General features: G+C 38.2%; 1 protein-coding gene across 2 annotated transcripts in view; it reads right to left on the bottom strand.

Moving 5' to 3' along the window:
• SLC12A1 (solute carrier family 12 member 1) overlaps positions 1 to 18416 on the bottom strand; it is a 50657-nt gene that overhangs the window by 10410 nt on the left and 21831 nt on the right. For both annotated transcript variants that reach the window (XM_059824190.1, XM_059824191.1), the window contains exons 12-22: positions 18155 to 18278; positions 17106 to 17207; positions 15098 to 15253; positions 13289 to 13388; positions 13091 to 13202; positions 9026 to 9166; positions 7058 to 7164; positions 6093 to 6175; positions 3315 to 3458; positions 1233 to 1364; positions 889 to 1000 (exon numbers count right to left, since the gene is read on the bottom strand). In XM_059824190.1, the coding sequence (XP_059680173.1) occupies positions 889 to 1000; positions 1233 to 1364; positions 3315 to 3458; positions 6093 to 6175; positions 7058 to 7164; positions 9026 to 9166; positions 13091 to 13202; positions 13289 to 13388; positions 15098 to 15253; positions 17106 to 17207; positions 18155 to 18278 (1313 nt within the window). The remainder of the gene's footprint in view (positions 1 to 888; positions 1001 to 1232; positions 1365 to 3314; positions 3459 to 6092; positions 6176 to 7057; positions 7165 to 9025; positions 9167 to 13090; positions 13203 to 13288; positions 13389 to 15097; positions 15254 to 17105; positions 17208 to 18154; positions 18279 to 18416) is intronic.

Below are 18416 nucleotides of genomic sequence, written 5' to 3'. Positions count from 1 at the left end.
GTAATCCTTACAACTCACAGAACCACAGTGTCGTAAAGTTTGCTTTATATGAAAGCAAAAGCTTAAGGGAGCATCCCTGGGGGAGCTGTTTTTCCGAGGCACTGTATTGTAATCCTAGTGATGCTGGCCAAATTCTAACTCCTCTCCTTGCATCCATCTCACTTGTTTTCCACTGGAGTTTTGGTTGAATATGTTGTTTTTAACTCGCTTCATGGTGCTGCTGCTCTTTGTTAAGCAGTTACTGACTTCCATCCCAAATTGGCCTGCTTCCACCGGTGGTGAAACAGCTGTGCTTCTAGTGTGTAAAGTGCTTTGAAAGGAAAGGTCCTATATACAGTGATGATGAAAATAAGTTTATATTAGCACCTTTCATTTGTGTGAAGGTGAGTGATGATTATGTAATCTAGACTTTCTTAAAAAAGCTAAGTCAAATCAACTTGGTCTTAAAGTTGATTAACTTGCTATCTAACTTCTTTACATTTTGCCGTGTTTAATCACATTTATGAGCTATCTATGGTATTTGCATTTAAGAAGCTTCATGTTCAATTTCACTTTCTGTTAACTGGACAATCTCATGTAAATACCATAAAACTAATTATATTCTCATTACAGAGTGCAGACTGCTCTTCTTTGAGAAGGGGATATGAGCTATTAATGGGAAAAATTGCTGAATGTGAGTTTCCGTTGGTAATCACCATTTATACTGAGCCTTGAGGGCTATGCCATAAGCTCAACACCTTTCTATCAAGTATAGAATTTCTTTTTCATGCTGCCCACAGTACAACAAACCAGTTATGCTGAGAAATTCTCAGCTTCCTGATGTATATGCATTATAGTCAGCATCAATTCAAACTCTTTGAATAGTGAGACAAATATAGTTATATTTACACTAGTTTTTCTTCTTCAATCCTATTGACTTTTCCGCCAGTGAAGATCCTCAATTTGCAATTTTTCCACTTCTTTCTGATAGTTAGAATGTAAGGAATTAGGATTGTTAGACCTGGAAGAACATACAAAATTGCAGGAAGATCAAATTAGTGCATTGTGTGGTAAAAATTCCATCCTTCGCTTCAGCAGTGTTGGACGCAAGTTAATCTTAAAACATTTAAGCCAGACAGAGAATTGACTATGTAATCTTATAGGAAAACAGTTTTATGCAAGTACCCAAGTCTGCTTTTATATTTGGTAACACAGAAATCTCTATCCCTGCAGTTCTTACTCAAATTCCTTACCTCCATCATCAAACAGCCACCAAATGTCAATTGTGCCTTTTCCTTGCTTCTTTTTAAATTGAGTGCTGGCTTCTAGCAGCTTCTGATTGAATTCACCCACATGCATTGACTGTATTGTGTTAATGGTGCTTTCTATAATGAGAAAGGAAAAAAATGTGGAAGTGTTTCTGACCAGTGAGGCAACAAGTAGTTTTAGGGAGCCAAGTGGAGATAAAGCGTCAGGAAAATGAACTGTTTCTGACGTAATTTCTATACCTGAAATCTGAAAACATTTACAGCGCAGATGCTATGGACTTTTAATATACCAATACGCACAGAAACCAAAGCTTGTGTAATACTTTGTCACTAGATTATAACATCTTGAAAAGGGTTATCTGATTATTTGTTCTCTGGATCTTTTTTAGTTAACCTAAAATTCGCTGGGGCCTTAAAAAACAATTGGGAACTATCTGATAGATTTTTAAAAGTAAATGGCATAATTTTGCATCGCTTACAAGCTCAGCTGTCAGTTGTAAAATACAGAGCTCCCTGAAATGCACAGTAATGGTGGACGAAGAGAGCTAACAGGGTACAGCGAGAGCACAGATGAAGCTAAGACTGGAAGGCAGAAAATGTAAGCATATATGGCAACTTCCCTAGGCTTGAGAGGGTCATTGTTAATTGAAAATAAACTTTGATTCTTGCTGTGTTTACTTGGATGGCTTATAAAGGTACAGTCTTGCCTATGTACTAACAATATCTTCTCTCATTCAATCTTTTGAAGCCTGTGGCTTTATTACTGCTTCTCTTTCAATGGTTTCAAAGAGACTGTGTCAGAGCAGTATTTTAAATGGAGCAAACAGGCTTCCTTAGAGGTTTTACTTTGATCTCCTAGGTTCTGAAAATGCTTTGTTTGGTTTTTCCTGTATTTCTAGAGTGTGGACAGGGTAGTTCTAAAGCAGTTATTGACTTTCCTCTACAGTTCTAGCATCTATGCTGGAAGATGCAACAACTCTGGGGAGGATGAATGTATAAGCAAAATGGAGAGGCAGGGATATTTATTAACATCATTTATCTCATACATAGAGTCAAAGTGTATAATGTGTATTTCCGTTTTGCCTTTCTGAACTAAACCGAAAAGGGTAGTTGAAACAGGGGTGCATGTTCTTGTGGTATTTGTTATAAAAATATATTCTACTGAAGCCTGCAAAATGAACTGAAGTCTGCCAAGTAAAGAATAATGACATTTTATGTTTTCAGTCTGTAGATCTTCTTGATACCTGTGGGAGTTGCATGCACAGCCAGATGTAATGGTCTCTGCAGGTGAAAATTCTGAAAATACTTGTCTGCGTACAAGCATGGCTTCAGGTGGGTCATTATCATTACAGCCTAGCAATTGTGAAATGAGACCTTTAATTCTGTTTGTATTTCTGTATCATTTTACTGTATCTGAAATGTAATTTTCATTTCATCACCTATACGTTTAAGTTATGTGTTAATTAGTTATTTGACAGCATGCTGTATATGTACTTTCAGTACTTCTACCACCTTCATTTGTGCATTTTTATGAAATTATGCTTAGAATATAGATCAGTAATGCTATTTTTACCTGTTTTTCAGCTGGGCACTGGGTTTGTGTGTGTTTATGTTGAGTAAAGTGAGATTGCTTGTTCCTGGAATATTGTGCATATGTTCCTGTTTTCTTTATAAAGAGCAGAAAAAAAGGCCTCTGTTTAAAAACTGAAAACACTCCATTAAAAAAACCCAACAAAACAAAACCCAACTTGTTCTGTGTTCCTCAAACTTTAATAACCATGTGCTATTTTTGACAAATAGAATTCAACAAAAGCTGGGCTAGCAAATGAGGGGGAAAAAAATTAGTTGTGTTGCACGAGGTAGGGTGTCCTACCAGCAGAGTACTCTCACTCTACTCTGCATTACATGATTGTGGCCACCAAGACAGGTTTGCACAGGGTAGGTCCTGTTCCAGGGGTTTCTGCGTGGCTCAGGAGTTTTCGCCTTGGGAGTCAAAGTCCATTTTGCATATTGGTGAAAATGTGATGCATTGAAGGATCTGGGAGGAGCTGTCATTTTGGAACTTACCTTTTTTTGTTTCATGTTTTGAGATATTGAGTGTGCTGGCTTTTCTGAAGAATCCACAGATGCCACTTTTTCCTTCTTCAAAATCATTTTCTTTAATAGTAGCTTCCAGTGCCAATCTCTCCTGCTCCAGCTTCTCTAATTCCTCTGTACATTGGGAAAAGTAAGGGAACTGGTAACACATCACTTTATATTTTAAATTAAATTACTTACTGAAATAATGGTGGTGATGTGATTGCTGTTGTGGTACTTTGTACACAAGGTAAAGCTGCTGGGAGGAAAACCCCTTTTAAAATGCTTTTTCCTTGCAAATTAATAGGGAGGAGGAAGCTGAATTCATCTCTGGAAGACCTAACTTAGTGTGTACTAAAGTGCTGCTCAGCTACTCTCAGATTTTCTCTTCCAGATCAAGTTCAGAATTACTGTATTTTAGACTTATATGAGATACTATTTATGTTTGTGGATTTGTTTGGTTGATTTCTTTCCCCCAAAATTTGAAAACACATTAGGAAAGCTGTTTTCCTAAAGTGAGAAAGCTGAGGTATTGAGTTCTAGCCCTTGGGTCCCTATTCCAAGAACAAAGTCACATGGCTTTGGACTTTGAGATTCTCAGAAATATGTAAGGATCCTGAATATGCGATCAGTTTTTATGCTGAAATATTTTTAGTGTTTTAATTTTTTTCAGCATTTTCTGCAAAGATGTAAGATTTAGCTAACCAATTCTGTAAATTCAGTAATATAAAAGAATAATTTCATCTTAGCAATATTAGACTTTTGCTGAGAAAAAGGTACCACATGTTATTGGTGGTATATATTATTTTATATTTATTGGTGGAATATATTATAGTGATGCACTAATTAATATGAACTAGGCATTTGCTTGCAGAAAGCTTTTTTCATAAGGAAAATTTCTATTTGACTAATACATGAACTAAGAGTGAGGTAAATTTTTTGAAGACATTGTGTTTAAAAAAAAAAAAAACAAAACAAAAACCAAACCCTCATTAGCCAGACATTATGAGCTCTGCTAGCACTCTCAATTGCCAAGAGAAAAGAATATAACTTCTTTTACTTTAGAATCCATGACAGCCATGCACTTCTGATTATTAGACATGATGACAGTCACTAACTTAATGGTTACTCAAAGCTAAAATTTCAGTTTCTCTGTTAAACAGAATGCTGTAGCAAGTATAATAGAATACAATGATCTTTTTTTTTCCCCACTACAGAGGCTTTATATCTGCCTCAAAACATTTCTGCATATTTGAGGGGTTTCCTCCCCCCACCCACCCCCCCATGTTTCTAATTCTTTCTGATTCCTTGTGTCTTCACACTTGGAGAACATTTGCTAGTTTTTAAGAATGCAAAGTTGGTATTTGCTGTAATTTCACTGGTGTTCTAATGACTGTATCTTCTGAGCAGTCAGTTTCTGACTTACATCAAGCAGAGTCAGGCAGATCTTGTTCAGGTATCAACAGGGGGAAGGAAAAAAGCATGATTAGTTTGGAATTTTCTCTTAAGTCCCTGTAGTTCTGCCCTGTAGCTCTCCATGTACATCAAGGTGCTAGTCTGCCAGGTGAATATTCATCTCCCCTTGTTTCTTAAACGAGCCTCTGTCGCCTTTTAATTCTGAGAGGTGATTTGCTTTTGAGTGTTGCCTCATCCTAGAATCCGTCCTCTTGAATGGGGAGTTAATTTGGTTTTAATTAGCTAAGGTACTTACGTCCTGTCTGGGTGTTCTCCCCAGGAGTTCTGAGCGCGGTCTTTGTGTCTCTGGGAAACTGGGGGGAAGCTGGAGGCAGATTTACAGCAGGCGGCAGCAAAGAGTCGCCGTTCTTTTTATGCCTGCCTGTGTTCCTTCTCTATAGATTTTATCTAATTCATTTAGAGCACAAAACACTTACCTGGTGGGGAGGACAAGGGACTCTAGGAACAATGTCCAGGTTTAGGCTGTATCTGTCTGCTCAAGTGGACAAACTTACGAAAAGTGGGAAAATTATCGTACTGAAAATCTAGAGAATTGTTCTGATGGGGGTTTTTATATGGAGTCGTACCCTCCCCAGGGTACGTGAGGAACCAGTAAGACCTCTGTGTCCTAAAGAGAAAAAGGAAAAACCAAGGCCACCATTGTATGTGGCTCTTGGAAGCCCTTCGTTTAGGTGCAGCTGCCTGCATGCTCTGTCTCCTTCTACCTTGTCCACCCAGATGGCATGTCTCCCTGAATGGTTGTGGTATGGTGGAAGGTTTTCCCTTTCCCCCTGAGATATGCACCACTAACCTAAGGAAGAATGAACAAAAAGGTGAAAAAGAGAAGTGATGTTTCATGTTTTTGTGTGGGCGGGAACTTTCTGGGCCCCAGCATTCCACAGAGGTGGTACCAAAAGTGCAGCTTCCTAATTCCACCAGTCCCAGAGATCTCAGGTAGGCAGAGAGGGGAAGATGTGCCAAGAGCAGGAAGGAAACATGCATCAGAGTGACTGATTACTGTGGCACAAGATGATTTCACTGCTTTAGTCTGTGCCTGTGCTGGAAGTGCTTTGGGAGTTATCTGGTGTGCAGAGCCCCTTAATGTGTGAGGCTTGGCCTCCTTCTGTCACTGCCAGTGCTTCAGCAAGGATTTTGGGCGGGATTGAAACTGCAGAAGCAAGGAAGAACTGTAGAAGTTACAGGTGTAGGAACTATTCTAGAAACCAGACTGTGACTCTAAGAGTATCGGTCAGGTACCTTCTTGTGCTGAGTATGTCACCAGCATAGATATTCAGCTATTGAGTCACCACATACCTTGAACCTGGAGGACCTGAGATATATCAAATCCTTGGCTAATTCTGACAATAATCATGCCAAGCTCAAAATCAAAGGTATCACTGAAAAGAAAGAAAAATAATAAATACCCTTTTGCATCATGTGTGTCAATGAGGAAAGCTACTTTGAGCAGATCAGTAGAAGTGTTAGTGCTCGCAGGGAGTTGTTACTGCCATGTACTAGGCTGCTCTAGGTAAAATTGCAGAAGGAATTGCCCAAGATGAAGTAAAGTACTTATCAACTTTCTTCCCTCATTTAAAAAAGGGTATCACAGGGCATTGGAACAGATAGGCTATTCCTGAAATGCGTCTTTCTGACAACACTTTTTAGGAACTAGGTTGCCATTGGGTAATTTTTTTCTCCCTTCTCTGAGGAAATAACAAAGCTGGGGTTGGTTTTGTTGTTCTTTAACTTACTTCAGCTTTACAGGCAAATTTTGAGCAAGGATCTATGAGAAACCTGTTTCTAAATGACTGTTTCCTAGCTAAATCCCAACCCGCAGAGCTGCTGAGCCTTAGGTGCACATGAGACTTGAAGCAAGGCTCTTTCTCTGTCTCCTAGGCTTAAAAGAAGAATTCCATGATGTTCTCTTATTCACTAAGTATGTATATTAGGGTTGTTTTTGTGTGGGCTGCTGCCCACTAAAAATGGGAAAATACAGTTCTGTAAAAGCACTGCTAACAGCAGTACAGCTTCTTTATGTAGCACTGTCAAGCCACATCAGCTCTGACAGTGCCAGATATTTGCTAAGCAGACCTTACTAGGTATGTGAAGCCATGGAGCCTTTTTTAATGGGCAGAAACTTCTGTTACAGAGCTAGTATGTGTGAACCCAGATTTGTAGGTATTTTCTTACATTGTTTCTACATGTCAAGTTCTGTATGGAAATGCTATATTAATCTAGTCTAAGAGGAGTAAAAAAGGAGATGTTGAACTGTGACTTACTGTATAACACCCACATAGTTTTCAACTTGCGTGGCAGTGGCATTTCTCCAGTCCTTCTTAAATCCAATCACCAAGGTATTTGGTTTCATTCTACCCAAGCCTGAGGCCTAACAATATTAAAACACTGCTTAGAAGGTACACACACATGCTTTTACTGTAAATGAAAAGTAATGGCAAAAGATAACTGAAGTAATGTTCTGGAGACACTTACAACTAGATTGCATTTCATGAATGTCCTCATGCTCATACCCATGCAGAAAGATTAGCTCTAAATCATTCCAACTATAAATGATTTTAGATGACAGAAATGTAGTTTTGCTAAATTAGCATTCATTTGCGTTTCTTCTGACATGCTCTCATTAAAATGGTTCAATAATTTGGAATCAAGAGAGAGTTCAAGCACTGTTTGTATGCTCATTCTAACATAATAGCATAAAGCTTTTATCAGATTTGGAATACTGAATAGATGAACTGGGTCTGAAGTCTCTTAAAACACCTCAGATAGGCATATCCTCTTAAGAATAATTTTTTTTTTTGCCTTGAACTTACAAACTGTTGCTGTTCTGTTCACTGTATTCTTTCCAAAAGATTATCCAAAATGAGCTGAGTATGCTTTATAGATAAAATTACAGTTTATAAACAGGAAGAACAAATGGTTTGTCAAGATACTAGATTGCCTCCAAAACTGGGCCTGGATGCTAAAACCTGAACAAGTAAGGGTTGTCAGATCTAGATTCAGCTAACCTAATTTTTATAGAAATCTAAATACTCAATGTATTGGGAACCTTCAGGAGGAGACCCTCAAATACACCAGCTTGTCAAATTGTTACACTTGCCAGTTTTTACTACTAGCAAAAAGAAAGTAGATAAAAACTGTTGGAACCTTGGTGGGGTTTTTTGAGTAGCACTGATACATCTGCACTTTTTACATTGAAATGAATAATTGGTTGGCAAAGCTATGCAGATGTCCTTAGGTTACAATAATGATGATGTGGTTATCCTTCTGTTTGCTGGAAGGCAATTATTTGTGGTCCAGTAGTTGACTTTGGCAATAGTGTTTAAGTAGTAATGGAAAGGAAGAGATCATCAGACTGTAACAGTTCTCAAAAACATCAGAAGGATCTCCTACTGAGACAATGTATAAATCCAAGATGAAGTGTCCTTGTGAGTCTTTGATAGAACAAAGGGATCTTTATTAATAATATTTCATCTTGCTCAATTGTACTGTCCATTCAGCAAGTGTACAAAGAGCCCTGGTAGGCTACCAGTGGGTGACTGTTACCCAGAGTAGTTTAGCTGATTCCCTACCGTCTTAGTTTGCACTGATGTCTTTTCAGCAGTGTATTCTGTGCAAAGGATGGGAATTTTCTCTACATTTTGCCTCAGTACCTGTATGTTTAAATATTCATATATGTGAGAGAGAGAGGGAGATGGGAAATATGAAAACAGTGCCTCTGTGCCTTCATTAATGCTATTTTAAATGGACTGTTGGAAATGATCTGCTGTATTCTTAGTGTAATAGAAAAATATTGCAGACTTTTATTTAAATGGCCTTCTTTCTGTTTGCAGAAAACGTATATTACACATTTTCAGTTTTCAATGAATGAAAAAATATTCTCAAATATTTAATATGCTGTGTAATACCAAACAATAGAATTGAAGTGTATCAAGTATTAGCTGCACAGACATTCATATGTTGCCCTGTAGATGCCTCTCTTTTTTTATAATAGTGTCTTGTTCATTTAGGAGAGAACCAGTCTGCCTTGTCTCATAATTCCATAGCCCAGAACTAGATCTTTTTATGAAATAACCTGTAATATAATATACATGTATGCCCAGAATGCCCTTTCTGTTTATAACATTATCCATATATACGTAGGACTTGTTAACGAGTAAACAGTAATGCTTTACATAAAGGGATGCTTTGATGTAACACACTTCTATGTGTTCTGTAAACAAAAAGCTTACTTGAAGTAGACTTTTAACACCATCTCTGAAGCTGTCAGCTGCCACTGCTGCATAAAAGGCTTTTCTTTTGTTCTTTGTGAGCCAGGCCTGCTTTTTTGCCATGCCGCTGTTCATGTCCTTAACACACAGCTTGCGTGGTCCCTGCATGATAACAATAAAATATTATTAAGAAGGCTTTATATTATACATCACAGAGTGATTTTGAAGGAGTTACCTAGTCTGCTGTGGGAGCGAATGGAAAGAGTCAGAAAAATACATTTCCAAAAAGGGTCCACAGAGATTCAGCCCTTTGAAAAGAACTGTGCTGCTAACATAATTCACATTCTGTTCGAGAGGGCTGAGGCTGTTAATGCTACTTAAATATAGTGATTCTGACAGAAAGAAGGACTACTATGGATTGTAACATCTTAAAAAAATATCTAAGGTATGATGAAGCATCTCACAGTGAATAAAGTCCCTCCCTGACTTGACTATGTAAACAAGTCTCAGCAGATCTAAATATACATGGTTACTGTCCTATCTACTAATAATAAGAGAAAAGGGTTGTTGCCATACAATTAAAGATGCAAATGCCTTTGTCACCAGGTTCTTCCAGTGGTTATCTGGTAATTTAATGAGAAAAAATCCATGTGCATATCCAAGTCACAAGACATGATACACTGACTTGAAAGCAGAGAACGGGCTGGCAGTGGGTCGCCCAAAAGATTAAGCGCAGGGAAGACATCAAGTCTGCAAGCATGGCCTTTAGAAATATTGACCTAAGGTTGGGAAGCATGTGTCTGGAATTTAATTGATTTTAAAAATCTGTGCTCTTAAGTTTGAGTTTAAGGTTTGCTAGGCTTTGTTTATTCCCTTTCATGTTGTCTTTAGGAAGCTGAATCAGTCATCCACATCTTCTGCAGTGAAGATCAAACTCTGAGAGGGACACTCAAGAGTTTCAAATACTTGTTTTAGTGTTATCGGGCTGGACAGGTACTCTTCACTTTCCAAGGCAGAGTCGAAGAGCAGAATTGTAAACTGTGGCAGCGTGTCCAGCGATGTCAGAGACAGAAGCAGTAATCAGATGTGCCAGAAGGTTAGAGCTGGTTTGGAAGCATTTGGAATCCAGTATTTCCGTGTGCCTAACTTGGGAAGTGGTTTGTTAGAAACAGATAGTTTTGAACTTCAGTTTGCTGCAGAGTTTCACTTTGTGCAGAAGTCATTCCTTTGTGCTTTTTTAAATTTATAATATTTTTGAGGATGCTGGCAAGTTGCAATTTTGGTTTCAACAGAACAGATAACTAGAGAAATCGGTAGAAGCTTCCTATAATATAAAACTAGGAAGGTTTGGTAAACTCATGCTCAGGAGATTGTATTTCAAAATTCATATTTAAATCTTTCGCATTTAAAGTAAGTTAGTATATGGTAGCTTCTTCTGCTAAGCTGAGAAACTGGTTAAAATAAAGCTGAGGGAAATTTAAAATTTTTTTTCTCCATAGCAAATACTGTAAACTCAAAATTTATTTCCCCTTCAAGAACCAGTGTAAAACCCGAACTGAAAGAAATTCTTTCCAAAATTAAATGTATGGGAAGGATTATTTAATTCAAAATTAATTCCTAATAGGTAATTTTGAATGTAAACCCAAAATGTCCTCCTTTCAAAACTTTTCAGCCTTACTGAAACTTTTTTTTGCCTTCCTGGAAGAAAATGAGATGTACTATACATTCTATACTTTTATATAGATGTAGACATAACTGCAGTACATTTACTTTCAGTGAATTGGCTTTGGTTGCTAGAAAAGGAGGCAAGGCCTTCAAAATAAACTTTCCAGCCAGTTCCATCTAAAAAACAGAAAATAGCTTTGAGAGAGAAGCTGTGAAATGACCTGGCAGACTTCATATGTCTTGTTTTTACCTGTGCCTTTTTCGTTAGTATTATATAGATAAAAAAAGTGAGTTTTGACCTGATCAAAAGTAGGCTGGGTTGATGCTCACTCAGGTGTTGTCCCTCATGTATGTTTCTGAATTCCTTATGGCTATTTGGGAAGTACAAGGGGAAGGATGGGAGAGTCCATGTGATCTTTCTTTAATGAGATCATGCTATGTTCTTGGATGATAGCAAATTCACCAGAGTTTGTTTGGATTTAATGGGCGTAACTTAAGAATAGTTTGATCCTGGCTTTTGGAAGAGTAGTGTGAAGAGCTGGGAATAATAAGTTGAACAATAAGGTTGAAGTTCCCTTGTGGGTAAGGAGAGGAGAAAAAAGTCTTACCTTTCTTCTCAGTCTCTCTAAGGAGAGTACCTGAATATAGTTTCACAACTGGCTTGCACAATATGTTTCTGCTGGCCAAGGGGACAGTCCCACCGTTCTATCAGATGATAGCCTATCTGTGGCCTTCCCTACTCCTCCTTTATGTCAGTGTTAAAGTTTGTGCAATTGTATAAGGAGTCCAGTGAATTTGGAGACTGAAGACTAACCTTGCAAAAATATTTTACGTGAAGGCAGGGAGTAAAAGCAGAATAGCCCTTTTTACTAGAAACTCAGATTGTTCAAGCCAGCATGTAGCCATGACCTCAGAGTCAACTAACTTTTAAATCATCTTTATGTTCAGTTGCCGTATTTATTTCACCTATCTCTGAACTATCTATCACCATGTTCCTGGAAAGTTTCTTCCTGCCCTTTGGGAAAAAGGAATGGAAGATGTTCTGTCTGGCGTGGTGTCTCAAAACTTTATGCATAGCTAGCAGCATGTCAGCTTTTGAGGCAAAATATGCTGGATGTTACATTTATGGCTAAATAACCTTGCTGTATTTGTTATGATATATATTGTAGGCTGCTCTTCAAAATCGTCTCTAGGAATTTTATCATCCACTTTTTACCACAATTTTGCAAATCACAAAGGTTCATTGTGTCACACTTTTTTATTACCAACCAAAATAAATTTAGCTTAAGTTGCTGAAGAAATAATAATTTAAAAAAACAATTAAAATGCTTACACTAGCAAAATAGACTTATTTTTTTTGTATAGACAGGAATGAAATCTCAGTTCTCCATAGAAAGTATTAATATTAGAGAAACATGCCTAAGAACTCCAAAAATTTGCTGAAATGCAACTTTAGGAAGCTGCATAGTCTCAGGAACTTGTTGGGATTGATTCTATGCTACTGATAGCAGCAGGAAAGCTAACAATAATTACAGTAGAGAAGAATTAGGACCATTCACTCTTTATAGATTCATTTGATTTGGGAAGAATCACATGTAGATCTTCTGTACTCCCTTTCTGCAATGTGGCAGCATCAAATGAATTATTCCTACAGTCCTGTACAGGAATACAGGAGTAAAGGAATACATTATCTTGCCTAAACTGACTCTATTAGTTAGGTTCTGCAGCCCTGTTTGGTTCCATGAGCTGTTTTTTTTTCTCTCAAAATTAAAAGGTCATTGTAATATTTAAAATTTTCTCCTCTACACTACCAACCCATCTATTTTTGTTCTGTCCCGATGAGAGAATAGCTCTTCATCCTTTAAGATACATTATTTCTTGTGTATTTATAACTAGAAATATATTTTGCTCCTCTCTTTAGCTCTCAGAAGAGCATGTTTATCCTCAAAATTAGCATTGTTACAGTTTTGGAGAAACCACTGCAAAGAGAGCTGAATTAGTTGCCAAACCCCAACAGTGCAAATGAGTGACAAAGCTGAAAATAGAGCCTGGGTAATTTGACTCTTGCACTATAATCCTTCAAGTTTTGTGTTTTGGGTTTTTTTAAGCCTTGCTGTGTCCTTGTAAAAACAAATCTTTCCTTGTAATGCTTTATTTTTTTCAAACCATTTTTTGGTCTATCTACTATGAACTCTGAAATGCATCTCAATGAGGCATTTACCAGCAGGCTCTTTATCAGCCGATAGCTTTCTTGTCAATACTTATGACAAAATTCATTCTCAGTGCGAATCTCTTTCATGGTCTGTACAGATGCCCGTCAGCACCAATGGGAACATTGTGTACTGAGTGAGAATGGAATGTGTAATGGAGATCTGCAGCACCCACTGGTGCTGAATTTTGAGATTTATGAGTTGACCTTACCGTGTACACTTCACAACAGATGCACAGCCCGTTGTTCTTTGTGAAAGTATGTGTGATGTCTAGCAGAGCAGGCCTGATCATAGGAGCTCCTGTTAATGCTATGCACTGTGGTCTGTTAGGAGGAAGAAAGAGGTTGTATTTAATTGGGTGATGTACTTATTCAGAATAAGCCATTCTATTATTCACTGGAAATCTTACCTGAAGTTTTTCACATGGTCTTCCACTGTAGTTAATGCCAGAGCGCTGTCTAAGGCATTAATATAGCAAAGAGCCTGTGTAGAAGAGCCCCAATTTACTTCTGCATATAATAAAGATAAATAATGCGTATTAAACCATGGGCTTTTCCCTATGTGCTATTGCAAATGTCAGCAATCATGTTATCTATGAGCCAAAGCAGGGTATATTCTCTCATGCTTCATAGATACAGAAGTATTGTTCTTTGTGCTTCGTAATAGAATAGGTTTTGCCTGTGTGATGCCAAAACAAGCATGCAAATAAATCATCTCATTTTTATATAAAAATTATAGGGAATCTTCTTCCTCTGCTTAAATACTGTTTTATTCTCTGTTCCATTAATTTTGTGTCCTTCCCCCATGTATAAAATGGAGAGCCTAGAGCCATTTATTTGGTGTGAAATTTCAGGAAGTTCAAATTAAACCATTAGGAAGGAACATTGCTAGCTCCAGTTAGCTCTGTTCTACTTTATAGGACAAAAATTGTTCTCCAAAACCAGTTTTGGCATATACATCTTTTCTTGTTATTATGCAGCTGTTTGGTGGATGGAGACAGACAAGAAACAGCTTTCCACACTTCAAGATCTACATGAATGCAGATCAAGTCCCGTTATGCCAAGATACAAAGCTGATACTTAGTGCAACTAAATGGAGGTTTGTGTAGAGGTCGTCTTTTCTAAGGAATATTAGCCTTTTCTGAACCCTTCAGTTGCTGGTAGGTAAGTGCTGAACGAAAGTCACTCTCTTAGAGAGCAGGAGATAGATAGCTTTTGTACAGTGTCTTCAGAGAATTTTAACCAAGCTTTAAGTTGCTACTTTGCAGCAAGGACACTTGGCAATATTCTAGGAAAGGGTAGAAAACCTGAAATGTTTTTGACAACTGTCTTGTGACAGGTGTGTTCTTCTACAGCTGATGATATTTACAGGAAGAGAACCACAGACCATTTGAGCGGGTATGAGAGCAGAGATAAGGAGGGCATACAACAGTGCAGCAACATAGACGGAAAAGAATAACGCAGGCTCAGACCAGGTGTTGCTATCCCAAGCTAGCTGCAATGAAAGTACATCTTCTGCTGGGAAACTTGCCTCTTTTTTCCTACTGCAGAAGTAATTCAGATGGTTAGCACTGAAATCTACACCTGGGTTAGTTTTGTTCTGGATGTGAATAACCAGACCATGCAGTCTCATACTGGTTCTGTATTGTATTAGCACACAGATTTCCAAGGACAGCTCCTGTGACTTGCTGAGCTACTAAGCAGTTTTTTCCAGCAGTAAAGTGTGCCCATTTTTCCTTCTTTACTGAGGAATTGTAGGGAGGTGCTGGAGGATGATCAGTTCATGAGTGATTCAGCTTGCGTTTTTGTTGTATAATGGGCAGCAGGTTTACATTTTGAGTGAGGACCCCAGATGAGTCAGCTAAGAGCACAGCAAAATTCAGGTGAGGTTTTGTGTGTGGATGGAAAAAAATTATGAGTGATACTCAAGTAAAAGCCCAAATGTAGTAAAGACATGGTGGGAATAAACTGGTGTGCTGGAATGTTTACACAAAGCTCTGAACCATACTTGAAGTGTTTGTTAAACAGGCAAAAATTCACCAGACTATCATCTTAATCTATATTATATAAAGTGGGATTTAATGGGATGCTCCAGACTTCCCTTTAAATAAAGGTGTCAGAGAAAAAAGTAATGTTTAATTCTGTAAGCAGAATCGATTCCTGTAAAATCCAGTCTGGCTGCATAACATATACACAAAATAAGTGTTTTGTGGCCTTACCTGGTTTCTTGTATGTTACATAAATATACAGAAAGAGCTCAATGGCATAAGTGATGAGAGCTGCCCACCAGTTGATGACAAACATGACACCACAGCACAACAGGGCTCCGAAAAGTGACACCCACATGTTATAATATCTGAATGCTGGTCTCCAACCTGTTTAAAGAGAATTGAGGAAATTGGAAGAGCATAAAATATATTGATCAAATAGTGACTGACTGATTTTGCTTGTACAAACCCATGTGCCATTTCTTTCAGGCTCTGTCAGAAGGGGTGGGAGTGATATGTGTAAATTCTCAGTTATTATAAGTATCAACAGATACTTTCAGGTGTTGGCTGATGTAGATTTCTGTATGTATAGAGTACTGAGTTTTACAAGCCTTTTACTGCAAACCCTTTCCTACTGCTTTGTCCAGCCTGGCTTTGAGTAGCCATTCTGTTTATATGTATTTTTGCCGAATTAAAGCCCACTAGTTCAGAACTGAAAATAGATTTTCCTGTAACTCCAGGTAATTGGCTACTGTGTCCTTTTGAAGCATATACATAAACTTATTAATGGGAGCTAAACACTTGTGAGAGGAGAGTTTACCCCAATACTGTAAGTGCATCTGTCTTAAACTTGGAAATTGCCTGGCCTCACCACAGAAAAATAAAATAATTTGCAATTGACTTTAAAAAGATATTATTCCTGCTGCTCTTCAGCTGCAGTACTGAATCCATCCCCTGCTAGCAATTAAAATGATGAGGCAAACAGTGAGCCTCAATGGTTTGCAGGCCTCTGCCAGGTGTTCTACAGAGCAGACTCTTTGGAGAGGGGAAAAAACACAGAAGATACAAGGAGAGTCTGAGCAACCCTGTCTTGGATCATCTCTGTAATGAGGGAATGGGAAGGTCCTGCTGTGAAGAAATTTGCTGTCCTGCAGCCTTGCAATTATTATAGTCTATCACTGTGAACTGGCAGAAATTAACTGGAGGAAATGAAAAAGAAAAATGGCTGCAGTTTTTTCTGAAATGTTAAGTAGTGGCAGAGTAGAGTCAGATGCAGGCACATGAAGGCTATAGAGCTAATTTTTACTCAGTTCCAAGGCCATGTAGAGCAGATCCGCATTTGTTCAGCTGTGCAGGTAATTAGCAGAAGTGCTCATCTTTTCTGCCCTCTGAACAAATGGCACCATGCAGATCTATAGGAAGGAAGTTGATGTAGGCATTTATGTCACTACTGCGGTTTCTTCACACTGGAAATCAAAAATGTATTCCTCGCTCCTTGAATTGAATAATTGATTCACAGCAGCAGGGAATTGTCTTTCCTGTGTGCCAAAACCAGCTGATTGACTTTAGTCCTTAAGGTGTCACCCCTTCATTCATGAAGATGATAATTACTCTGCTGTGGTGATGCACAAGCCTGAAAGCTAGTGTGTTCCTTTGCTGCACAAATGTAGAAAGGGGCTCTCAAGTTACCCTTGAACAGGACCTCATTGCACTTCACCCTACAATTCTGCTACTAGCCACTGCAGAGCTGTGCTGATGCTGTTTGGTGGACCTGTTTTTGTTCTACATGTTCCCTTTCAGGCAGTATCACTTCTAGCGCAATTACTGTTCTTATGAACTTTCCTGTAAATTTTACTGTAGATTTGCAGAAGGGCATAATGGCTCCCCACTATAATTTGCTTGCTTTATGTAGCTAGAGGTGGTATAGGTTTTAATCCACCCCTGTTGTGTGGTGCTGAGGGGGAAAAAAAGACCCTGAGGAGGAGCTGTTCTGCTCCAGTGGGATCCACTGAAGTCTTTTTCATTCTGTACAACTGTAGGGGATGTAAGGACTAGAGCCATTATTTTCATCTTTTGGAGATAAATAAAATGTCATCATATTCAATGAGAGCAGTAAAACCTCAGGTCACATAGATTAGATATTTTACAGGTACTGCAGCTTTCTCTGACATACAGTCAAAAACTTGCAGAGATCAGGCTATGAAGCCCACACTTAAACCACTGGTGAATGCAGACTCACCTGGAGATTTTGCATATGAGGCATGAAAGCAGGAGAAATTAATCAAAGCGTATGAAGCCAGGAAGAAATTGGAGATGATGGGAGCAATGGTATTCAGTTCAGCTGCAAGACACACACACACACAAGTCAGACATAGACACCAGTTTCCTAGATTGTTGGGTAGCTTTTTCCTGACAATGCATTAAATCCAGACACTATCTGAATTTGTCGACAAGGGAGAGTTTGGGTATTTTCCTGTGGTACTAATTTAAGCCCACCTTGATATACTAATAATAATTCATATTAAGTAGTGTCTGCTGATGCTGATTTTAATAACATTATGTGCTATGCAAGGTTACAGTTGATACTGTCATTCTACAGACTGGCTCTTAATGATGTGGACCTGGTGTAAACTTCAGAATTTTAAATACATAATTGAGAGGACAGATGTGTTTCACGAAAGATTTATAGTTAAAACTTATTGTTTTACTTTTTAGATGGCAATCTGAATTCTCTCTGCTAAACTTCCCATTTACATTTCCCATACAGTTTGAATTTAAAATCTTGGAAAAACTAATTTAAAAATTCCCACACCCCTAAATATGGTAGCTGGGATTTTCTACCACCAATGCTGGCACACTGGGATTTGCTTTGGAGCTGACTGCAAGGAAGGCTTGGCAAAGTAGGCTTCCTAACTATCTCAATTACCTCAGAGCTATGTGCAATATAAACTGGAAAACTATTTCCAAAGTTAGTGGGTTTGCCTTGTTCGGTATAGTTCTAAGCACTACCGTCTTCCAGCAGAGTGAATAGGAATTGCACCTACTCAGCATCTTTTAAAAATGAGGCTGTGGTGGCGCTGAGCTATTTGTTACTAGACTACCTGTTGGTTTCTTTTTGCCACCTTTAAGAATAATGGAATTGCTACCAGGGTTTTGAGTGTGCTTGGGCTTATGCAAGAGCTTACCTGACTGGAAATTTTTCTAACCATAGGTAAACATTGTATTAAAATATCAGTTTATATAATGTCAAAACATGAGATTATAGCAGTTGTGTAATGATATACAAACCAATCAAAATGAATGCTATAGCAATCACGAAAGTGAGAACGTATCCCCTGATGGGCTCGTTGTTTTTTCCATATCCTTTGGCAAAGAAGTGGAGCCCTTTGTAGACGTTGTCCTTGCAAAGAGCCTGGTAGACAAATCAGAACTTAATTCTGTTAGGCAGTGCTTTCTTGCATCAGAAGTAGTTCACTGTCTGTGAGTGACAGCTTGCTAGGCTTTTGCTAAACAAAAAATAAATCTTAGTACTTCAAGTACATCTACTGCT

The sequence above is a fragment of the Gavia stellata genome, chromosome 13 (assembly GCF_030936135.1).
Source record: "Gavia stellata isolate bGavSte3 chromosome 13, bGavSte3.hap2, whole genome shotgun sequence".
Lineage (NCBI taxonomy): Eukaryota > Metazoa > Chordata > Aves > Gaviiformes > Gaviidae > Gavia > Gavia stellata.
The sequence above is the reverse complement of the archived record's forward strand: the minus strand, read 5'-3'. Positions and strand labels throughout refer to the sequence as shown.